Source organism: Pyxicephalus adspersus, chromosome 2 (genome assembly GCF_032062135.1).
Source record: "Pyxicephalus adspersus chromosome 2, UCB_Pads_2.0, whole genome shotgun sequence".
NCBI classification, from domain to species: Eukaryota; Metazoa; Chordata; class Amphibia; order Anura; family Pyxicephalidae; genus Pyxicephalus; species Pyxicephalus adspersus.
This window is the reverse complement of record NC_092859.1, coordinates 75,864,337-75,875,788: the sequence shown is the minus strand read 5'-3', so window position 1 is coordinate 75,875,788 and position 11,452 is coordinate 75,864,337. Positions and strand designations below refer to the sequence as shown.

At 37.9% G+C, this 11,452-nt stretch overlaps 1 protein-coding gene across 1 annotated transcript; it reads left to right on the top strand.

Annotated features, from left to right (window-relative positions):
• The first annotated feature begins 1,252 nt into the window (after nt 1-1,252).
• Nucleotides 1,253-9,441, top strand: CDC23 (cell division cycle 23). The gene is made up of 16 exons (XM_072401069.1): nt 1,253-1,406; nt 2,532-2,604; nt 3,719-3,856; nt 4,591-4,633; nt 5,038-5,143; nt 5,220-5,352; nt 6,149-6,326; nt 6,406-6,503; nt 6,584-6,665; nt 6,776-6,929; nt 7,115-7,234; nt 7,314-7,389; nt 7,888-7,949; nt 8,256-8,334; nt 8,410-8,529; nt 8,989-9,441. The coding sequence occupies exons 1-16, from the start codon at nt 1,300-1,302 to the stop codon at nt 9,163-9,165; spliced, it is 1,746 nt and encodes a 581-aa protein (XP_072257170.1). The 5' UTR covers nt 1,253-1,299; the 3' UTR covers nt 9,166-9,441.
• The last annotated feature ends 2,011 nt before the right edge of the window (nt 9,442-11,452 follow it).

Genomic DNA, 11,452 nt, shown 5'->3' with positions numbered 1-11,452 from the left:
TCTAAGCTAATACATGCTCCCCTACTCACAAACCTATTCTAGCACTCATATCCCTGCAACCAGGAGCAGAATATTGGGCGCAACGTGTGCCCCAGACCCTCCTCAGCCACAACATTTTAACAGTCAGTGAATGTAGTCACTGCAGTAGTTTTTTTTTCCAGGGTTTTTTCTCATTTTTCCTAGTGATCTTGCTATGACATAATTTTAGTCGTAGGAAGACAATGTTCACCCACAAAACTGTACCTAGACAAAAATAAAAAAGGCTGTGGTTCTGTTCTTTTATGGACCTGTGAAGATTGAACTAATAGAAATGCAGTCAGTGAAGTCTGAGATTGAAATGCACATTTAGGAACCCCCCCCCCCCCCCCCAAAAAAAATAGTCCTCGCTCTTCTCAGTTTTTATTTATTATTATTGGAATGGATACATTTCATATTCAGCTTTTATGGTTCATTCCCACCATAGCATACACATACCTTCAATATAGGGAGGGCACAGGAAAACTATTGTGATGATAATACAGCCTCACAATATCCCAGCTTAATATTTTTAATAAACAGGATTTACGGTATATAGCGCCAACAAATTATGCAGCGCTGTACATTAAATAGGGGTTGCAAATGACAGACGAATACAGTGAGACAGGAGGATAACACAGGAGGATGTATTTTACAAATCAGTAAAGGAAATCAACAAAATACCAAATCCAGTTATAAATCGCGCTTAGTCACGTGACGTTATCCCCTGGCGCGGGTCAGCCAATCAGAACCCTCCTAGAGGAGCTCTGTGTTGAAACCGCGCCATGTACGTTGGTAGAAAATGTACAGAATACCAAATCCAGTTATAAATCGCGCTTAGTCACGTGACATCATCCCCTGGCGCGGGGCAGCCAATTGGAACCCTCCCAAAGCGGCTTTGTGTTTAGTCTGCGCCATGTACGTTGGTACGATGAAAGGATTAAACTGGCTTCTGATTGGTTGATGTCAATACCAGAGAAACATAACATTTCCTGAACCCCCATCATCACCTGTCTCCCCCATATCCCCCCACATAACTACCTCGGCACCTTATAATGAGAGTATGACACCCCAGAACCAACCTGACAGCGTATAAGTTATAAATCACACAGATACATCTCTGTTTTGCTATGTGAGGGGACTGAAAATCCATTTCCCTGCCTCTCAACTGCAGTTTCCCGGACTTTAAAGTTTAATTCGTGAAGCCCCGCCCACTTCCGGGTCTCTGGGTGCCGTCACTTCCAGGTCCTTGTACTGGATGGGAACTAGCCGCTACCGGGAAACATGGCGGCGACGAGTGGTCAATTTTCTGATCTCCGGGAGATAAAAAAGCAGCTGCTGAGTGTGAGCTGGCTGTGCCGGGAGAGGGGTCTCTTACACAGCGTGAAATGGTGAGAGGCTGTAGAGCTGTATGGAGCAATCCCTGACTGAGCTGCATCTCTGCCATACATGTCACAATATTCCCTGTTATATCTGTATCTTCATACAGAACTCCCTGCTGATTGCGGGCAGATGTCCATATCACAGCCCACCTCTAGGATTTAGATCAGTATTGCTGGACATGGCCTTATATATTATACTCAGCAAAGCATTAAATGTAAATCTAAACCAAAAAAGAAGAGTAAAGAGACCCTGTCACCAACTAATAATTCCATCTTTTAAATGCTTTCTTGCAGCCTTTTCATTTTCTTTATGTAAACCTAATTCCCCAGGTACATTATTTTAATAAATGCAATGAGGTCAGAAGTTTGTCTCAACATAATATTAGGCAGTGTGGTGTCAGTTACTGGTAAAAATCCTCACTGTGAGTTAATCACAAGCAAAGCAAAAAAAACTTAATAGAGCCTAGATATTTATTAATTTCTGGAGCAAGCTGTGCTTTGATATGCAAAAAGAAACAACTGCAGAGTTTGTCTTGGTCATTAAAGAGTTACAAGAGGTTGCAGAAAGAACTCACCCCCCTAAGATCTCCCACAACCTCAGCTGTTTTTAGCAAAAGATTTCTTCTGCAAGTCATGCAAACCGCCCCTTCTCCTTCAAGCCTCCATTCTGCACACAGCGAGCAGGGAAGTCTGTTTGTATCTAGGAGTCCTCAGGATATGTTACAGGTTATGCCTGTTCCTATGTAAAAACTCAAAGGCAGGCAACCTCAGGGTCTACACCAGAGGAATCCACTCTATCCTCTAATAAGTTGTGGCATGAAGCGGGCACATCTTGCCCCTGCTCTTGTTAAAGAGTCTCACCTTAATGCCCCCCTGTCTCATGCCAGGTATACTGTCTCGGGTTCATTTGCCATGCCAGATTGGCTGATCCTGGCCCCTAGTAGCAGCAGGGCTGCTTGATCTCCAAAGTTCTGATGATAATAAAGTATTAGTAAAGATGAGTAAAACTTTGCTTTGGTTGCGTGTTCAGAATCGCACAACTTTGAGTTCATACAACAAGAACTTGTAAATTACAATGATGATTTGTCAGTTAAACACAATTCATTATCACTAATAAAATGTTGTCTTTTGTAGGGCGTCTGAACTTGCATTTTCATTAGAATCTATTCCTTTAAATGAATTACCACCGATGCCTGCACTTACTGAGGTATGTTTTAGTATGTACACTATATCTGTCAACATTATTACCTTATAGTATTGCTGAGGTTTAGTATGTACACTATATCTGTCAGCATTACCTTCTTATACTATTGCTATGGGACATCATTTATTTTACTCATTTTACTTATATAAGAGAAGAATGACTGAGCAAGATTTGCAAAGTAAGTCTAAGAAGTACCCCAGGAATGAACAATATACATTCAAGATAATACATTTATATCCATACTCTTTTCTTTAAAGAACTTTGTATTTCTACAACCAGTGTTTTTTGGACTGCAGCTTGTTTAGATAACAAAGCAATCAGAATACAAAATACTAAGATACAAAAGTTCAAAGCAAATAGAAAAAAGGGGAAAAAATCTGTCTGACAGCCAGGTAAGCTATAACAAACTTATGTAATGGCTATCGCAATAAAGAGGAGTGTAGTGAAGGGGGAGAAGAAGGGGCTAGATAATCATAGTCTATGGTAAGGAATTTCAGTTCAATTTAAAAAGGCAGCATAAGAAGTCAAGGATATAAATATCACCCATGTCATCCAAGTCTGAGGGAATTTAGTGACCACTTCAGAGAAATAGCTCCTGCTTCTTCCATCATATATATTTTGTGTACTTTACTAAGCCAGATACTCATCATTGGTATATCTGTGCATCTCCAGTACAAAGGAATAAACATCCTGCAGCAATCAGAAAATGTAACAAAATGGAAATCTCAGGGAAATATCCTGGACATACAGTAGACAGGAGAACAGGAGTCCTTGTGATTTGGTAACACACTTGGACTTTCTTCTCCCAGAAAATTTAAATCAGTGGGCGCTCCCACCAATTATGGAACCAACAGCTGTATGGCATCTCCAACACTTCTTCAGAGGTCTCTGGGATCAATTGATGGAGTTTCTCTGAGATCGCATACCAGTAATTAAGTATGTTGTAAAAATCGAACATTTGTGTGCTGACATAAATGCCCTTTTCCATTGCGTATCTGAAATGTCAGTCTGCAGGGAGGTCTCCCATATTTCCATGCATTTTTTATCCATAGTAAATATTTGTATGATATTGAATCACCCTCAATCTAAATGACGATTTATGTTTTACCCTTGCCAGGATGATGCTCAAGATCTAGATGCTTATACATTGGCCAAGTCATATTTTGACTTAAAAGAATATGATCGAGCTGCTTACTTCCTTCGAGGGTGCAAAAGCCAGAAAGCCTACTTCTTGTACATGTACTCAAGGTACTTGGTAAGAACCTTGTATATTTTCATTTCTAGCATTAATAGGGCAGTCCACTAAAAATATAAATTTTGCCATAGGTGGACCCTTTTGAATGATGTGAGCTCCTGACTTCTTAAATCTTTGATAATTACACATGCCATAGGTCCCTGGCATAAGTTTGACTCCTGTCCACTAAGAGTTTTGGATTTTGCTGCACATCATGTTATCCATGCATTTATGAAATGCTTAACAAAATCTGGCAATATATACAGTACAATTTATACAGCTTAGAGCTGTATAAATCACAATAGTTTTTAGACACTCCTGGCTGCTATTACATTTGTATTTCTACTGTATAATTAGCTATTTTAATAAAGTTCAGCCTCAAGAGTTACCAGGGAGTAAGTGACACACTATGCCCTACTGAAATGATTTGCGATGTATTAAGCAAAATACCAAAGGGTCAGTGCCATCATCCCCATAGCACTCTGGTTTCTTTTACCTGTCCCCATGTCACTACAGGAACAGTGGCTGGAGAAAAGATCCATAGTGCACAATATGACACATCTGAATGTATGGTAACTATTGGTGATCTTCAGTATAGAAGAGATGCTCACTTTTTTTGACTGTAAATCACAACAGCCTCTTTAAATGTTTCAGTTTGATGTTTTCAATTTAGCTTTAGTTGATTATATCTAATTCACTTATATTTAACAGAATGGACTACAATAACTAATTATTACCATCATTGTTTTCTCTAGTCTGGAGAGAAGAAGAAAGATGATGAAACTGTAGATAGTTTGGGTAAGCATTTTTATTTTACAGTGTTATATAATAGAAAGTGTAAACGACAGAATAAAATGTGACTTGTCTTGAGAACTAAGAAACTGTAGATCATTATATTTTGTATGATCAGTACTCTAGTTAACTGTTAAATCCCTGGCAGTAAATACTAAAGTGTTGGTTGTTTAACCAGGACAAACCTCCCCTTTTTCATGGAAAAATACAAATACTGTAGGACCAAGACAATTCTTGTTATATACTGCCTCAGTTTGTTCACTTTAACCTCTAAATTTAGTCTACTAATCCTCCAAAGCTTTTCTGAGAACTGTCTAAAAGGGGAATTACCTGACATCGAAAAGATTTCCACTCATTTCCTGCTGTTATCAAGACTGAAAAAAATTGACTGGCACTGCATCTGTTTCCAGGTCCTTTAGAGAAAGGTCAGGTGAAGAATGAGGCTCTTCGAGAACTTCGTGTAGAACTTAGTAAGAAGCACAAAGCCAGGGAATTGGATGGATTTGGACTTTATCTGTAAGTTATGAGCTGACTTATGTTACTTCCTTCAGCCATCAATCTTTTACTCCTCCTAATTGTTTCTTGTCTATAGATATGGGGTCGTTTTGCGGAAGTTGGACCTGGTTAAAGAAGCTCTGGATGTATTTGTGGAGGCAACACACATATTACCCTTGCACTGGGGAACATGGCTAGAGCTGTGCAACCTAATTACAGACAAAGAAATGGTAAACATATTGTCTATAGCACTGACATATTACATAGCGCTTTACAAAAACTATAGTCTGTTACTAACTGTTCCTTTAAAAGGGCTCACAATCTAATGTTCCTACCATAGTCATATGACATTGCCACAGTCCAAGGACAATTTTGAAGGGAAGCCAATTACCTGAACGGGATGTTTTTTGGGATATGGGAGGAAATTGGAGTGCCCAGAGGAAACCCATAAAAACACAGGAGGAACATACAAACCCCTGCAGATAGTGTCCTGGCCGAGTTTTGAACCATTGCTGCTTCATTTTAATCGATCTAAAGATTGACATACATACTTAATTTACCATCAGCTTTCATCAGTTTTATAGTATTTACTATTATATCTAATTATAATTTCAAATGTGATGCAGGAATTCCCCATCTAAAATCTGCTAGGCATACACGTGTGGAAAAACTCCTATGTTATTTTTGATTTATATTTTGATCAATTCTTGTAACTCACTCAAAGTATTCTAACTTTTTTATAATTGATTTGAATTATGATATGTATCTCCCCCCTATTGTGTGTTAATTCCCCCACCTACTAGATTGTAAGCTCTTCGGGGCAGGGTCCCTCTCCTCCAGTTTCACTGTCTGTATTCATTTGCAACCCCTATTTAATGTACAGCGCTGCGTTATATGTTGGTGCTAGATAAATCCTGTTTAATATTAATAATAATAATAATAATTATGATCATATCATTAGGTGACCCTGCATGCCTTTTTCTAATAGGATGGTAAATTTCTTACTGAGCTTTGTTCATTCTGCAGCTGAAGTTTCTGACTCTGCCAGACTGTTGGATAAAGGAGTTTTTCCTGGCACATATATACACCGAACAGCAGCTGATTGAGGAAGCTCTACAAAAATATCAAAGCCTTATCGATGCTGGCTTCTCCAAGAGCACTTATATTATTTCCCAGATCGCTGTTGCATACCATAACATTAGAGGTGAGGTCATACAATGCTGATACATGTAAAGGTTGAAATATTGTTTTCAGTAATAATAAACATAATGTTTTTTCAACAGATATTGATAAAGCTCTCTCTATTTTTAATGAGTTACGGAAGCAGGATCCCTACAGAATAGAAAACATGGACACATTTTCCAACCTTTTATATGTTAGAGTAAGGGGCTTTATATTCTATTATTGTATTTGTGTTTATTCTAATATTTCTGCTATAGTAACTTGTTCTGTGTTTTCAAGGGTTTGAAACCGGAATTGAGCTACTTGGCGCACAACCTGTGTGACATTGACAAGTATCGTGTGGAAACCTGCTGTGTGATTGGTGAGCAAGAATTTTGAAGATATTACTGTTATCTAATTAGCTAGAAGATAATTATGTTATCCAATTAGCTAGCAGAATTCTTTGGAACATTTTTTCCCCTTTTTTTGTAGGCAATTATTACAGCTTACGCTCCCAGCATGAGAAAGCAGCTTTGTATTTTCAAAGGGCATTAAAGCTCAACCCTCGATATCTTGGTGCTTGGACACTAATGGGACATGAATACATGGAGATGAAGAACACCTCTGCAGCAATACAAGCATATAGGTACAAAGGGGACTTTAAACAATGATGTGCGCTGTAAGCAGGAGGGTTCATATAGTTATGTTACCAGTAGACTACTGCTAATACACAGAAATCAAGGGTACCACTCTGCAGCTACACAGTGTGCTGTACAGATATACGGTGTTCTGAATGTTTTATTTTAGACCGTTCTCTGATGTTCTTTGCAGGCACGCTATTGAAGTCAATAAGAGAGATTATCGAGCCTGGTATGGATTGGGCCAGACCTATGAGATCCTAAAGATGCCATTTTATTGTCTCTACTATTACAGACGTGCCCACCAGCTCAGGTAATAACACTTTTTTGTTGTATATTAATAAATGTACCAGTATTTCAGGAGACCAAAATATTAATTTCTTATCTTCCAGACCTAATGACTCTCGAATGCTTGTTGCCTTGGGGGAGTGCTATGAAAAACTCAACCAGCTTGTGGAAGCTAAGAAAGTATGTGAATTAATTTAAATTGTATATGTGGACATAGATTTCTGCTCTTTGGATTTATGAATTTTTTTCTTAATATCCAGCTAAATTTGGTTGGTGGTTGGTCCTAAGCCTGTAACACATTTATTATGAAATATAATTATAAATCAATAATAAATAGAACTGATATAAGTAAAATAATAAAATCGAATGTAATTTAATGTATATGCGGCTTTTGAAAAGTCAGCTAAAATATGTCTTCATTTTTAGATCACTTCAGAGATGATGACTACTGCTGAGTTAGTTTAAGATTTTTAGTTTAAGATAAGTTTTTAAGCACGTAATCTGCCATGATATCAAGTGTTAAATTTACATGACAAAACATACTCTTATCACTGGAAGAAACTACTTAGCCTTTCCCAACCTTCTGTTCCACAGCCTTGTGCTAATTTCTATGATACAGCAAGGCTCTATAGCTTTTTAAGGTCTTGAACTAATGTAAACCTTTTTCTTTCTTGATAGTGTTACTGGAGAGCTTATGCTGTTGGAGATGTGGAGAAAATGGCTTTAATAAAATTGGCTAAGTGAGTATATGACATTCTTATTGTTAGAAAAAATGCTAACTGATTGTATGAACATTGTATGAGCCAACCAATTAGGACGACTGAAAATTCTAGACCTAGGAAAAGACCAGAAGACGGGCAAAAATTTACCATACAATAAAGTTGAAATGCAGACGTTGCATCGCTGGAGGAGGTTTGTTTGAATTGGCAATATTCACTCATTATATATTTATTTTTTTTGCTGTAACACTTTGATTTCTGAGTTAATAAATATACCATTTGTGGAGGAGAATTATTTCATATTCCTGCAATTGTTCTTCTATTTAGACTTCATGAACAACTAAATGAAACAGAGCAGGCTGCCCAGTGTTACATCAAATACATCCAGGATATCAATACTTGTGGGGTAGGCATTGCTGAACACAAATCTTCCTGTTTTTTATTCATAATATAGATGATTGATTTATGCTTTCCTCTCTAGGAGATCGTGGAGCACCAAGAAGTGAGCACTGCCTTCCGCTATTTGGCTCAGTATTACTTCAAATGTAAACTTTGGGATGAGGCCTCAGCGTGTGCACAGAAATGCTTTAATTTTAATGATGTAAGTACAAAACTCCCTTGTGTCTTACCATTCTTGAAAGGATAATATCCTTGAGAAGGTGCATTGAGATATTACTTACTAGGTTGTTGTGTTGTGCAGATGTATTCATGATACTTGAATTACATGTATAGCAGGAATTTGTGCAGACTATAATACCAATTCCAGATGAGGTAGATGGAGATCATAAAGGTGGTCATCCCCTATTTAATGTACAGTGCTGCATAATATGTTGGAACTGTAAAAATCCTGTTTAATAATAATTCCAGTAGTTCTGTATTTGACGCTGGCAGTATATGCCCCATCATCTTTCAGTGCTGTTTGGTGGAGGCTAAATGGTAATGCAATATAAAGAGATTGAGATGTAAAAAAAATCACTGTTAATAGAACCAGAATAAGGTATATCTTTATTAAAATTGTATTTATATATAGTAATTTAATCTATATATGTTTTTCTTCTAGACAAGGGAGGAAGGCAAAGCCCTTCTGCGCCAGATCTTACAGCTCCGTAATCAGAATGAAAGTCCGTCTGCTGATCCCCCAAACAATGCTAACTTTTTATTTCCACAATCCCTTTCAGCAAGCAACACACCTACAAGAAGAGTATCTCCTCTGAACCTTTCCTCAGTCACACCATAGCAGGTTCTTGTACATGAACCTTTGGTGCTATGTCTGCTGTAAAAACAGTGCAATGAACTTGATGAAATGTTGCTTCTATTGAAGCTCAGGCAATTTCCATTTCAAGCATGTCTGTGAAGTAGTCAAATGAAATTGTTCTCCCAAACAATTCTAGGACTGGCCAGGTTTGTGCTGGCATAGAGCATCATGAAGCCTGTAAGAGAGACTTCTTACCACGAGGTTATTTGCCTTTTCTTGCATTTCTTGTCAATAAACTTTTTTTATACAGTTACACAACTTAGTGTAATTCTGTTTTAATCCGTAAATGTTATCTCGCTGTGTTTAGTCTGTTTACAACCTGGTCTCTTCAAGATTCTACAATACATATATTTTTTTTTATTTCAGCATGTTCTGATGCATCTCTTGGTTCTATCTAATATTTTAGCCCCCCCAGTTCCAAAGTCTTTTTACACAAATCTTTATTCGCCAGGGGAGCGAAAAATCTTCTATATGTGTACAAAGAGTGCAGAAAACCCCAATATAGATCATTTTACCTTTCCTAATATTTTTAAACAGCTCTATTTTATTTAAAACAGCAAATCACACATTCCCTTGTTTGAATTTTCAAAGTCTATGTGTTCTTAAGGCAGTGATTGTCAGATGACCTGCTTCATAATTAAAGCCCTAAGTAAACTTTTGCATTTCTCAAACATAGTGTACAACAGTTCTTTACTGAACCATACAGCCCATGCAGTAAGGTAACTAATTAGAACATTTTGATTTGCTTTTATTTTAGTATCTTAACCCTCATCTCTATCTCTACCCATTCCTCCTTTCTGCTGACATGATCAGTGACACAGAAAAACTCTGCTATCTGATGATCAGACTGTGAATAACACTTTGGCTTCACCTTCTCTGTGTAGGGATTAATTTACTGGCCAAAGAGTTATAGCTATCTTTTAAGGTAAAACCTCCACAGATGTGGATCAATTGTTTTACATTGCCTGCTTTGCATTAAACTGCATTTCTTTAGACCAGCATGTGCTAATGAGCTGCATTTGAACATTTTAACTTTTAAAACACAATTAATTAGCAAATTCAAATGAGCTTGAATAGCAAGCTCAGCATTTGAAAAAAATGCCAATGAAAAACCTATGCCTAAGGAGATTGGAGAAAAGGATAAAGCTGAAAGTGCAAAATAATCAGACATCCCTCATTCTGGTGAATAGAGGTGTATTCTTATGCCAAAGAGAGCTTTACAAGAACAGGGGTCAGCAAACTTTTTGGGCTACTAGTCCATTTCAGGTCAAGAGGGCACACTAGGCCAGACTCTCAAGTCCCACGCTGATGGCTCAGAACATCCCCCCCAGAATAATAATCACTGTATTAAGGCAAGAGCATGACTATTCACAACTTCGATTTTGGTAATCCTAAAAAGCATTTAGGAGATGCACAAAAAAAAAAAAAAAAAAAAATCCAGGTGTCATCTTCATACAGAAACCTCATTAAGGTTTTGGAGAAGGAATGATGATACAGAACTGGTAGAAGTGACAGGCTGATCTCCCACTTGAGGTGGGGAACTGTAAGGGGAATTTGCACTGAAAGGGGCAGGAATTTTTTTTTTAGGTTTGGTTAAAAAGAATTTGTGTTTGGGGGGTGGGGGTAGCATTCAGTGCATTAGGTTCCTGACACCAGTGCTTAATGTATTATGTATGTATGTACCGCAAATCAATAATTTAAAGCAGTTTGTGTGTATAAGGAACTCGGCATGTGTGTGCCTTATGTGTACAAAGTTTGGCATTACATCTTCCCACTGTATAGTGTTGCCATACCGATCACACTGCATCAGTTCAACTTTCCTTGTGAAGGAAGCTATGTATTCCAACACCAGACTAAATATGCTAGACAACCCTGATCTAGAAATTAGGTAAGTTGCATGGCTGCCAAATGGCATAGCAGACGGTCCAGTAGGTGTAAGATGCAAGGAAAAGCCTTGGTGAGGGTCAGAAGCTTAAAAGTAAGTTTTCAACTTCACTTTTGCAAGTAGCTTTAGGAATGTGCATACTAAAGCTGTATGGTGGAAAAGAGCATGCATGTATGACACTACTCCCAGTGGATGACATCAGCCATAGTCTGCAGACTATGAGTTTGGTTTAAGGAGTTGCTCCTGCTGTTTGACCTTGCCAGACCTACATATATCAAATAAGATGTTATCCAGAACCAAGTGTGCATAGTGCCTTAATGTGGAACCCAGTGTTTCACATTAGGGGTTTAATATTAAATTATTTTTGCTCCATCTACAGGGGCA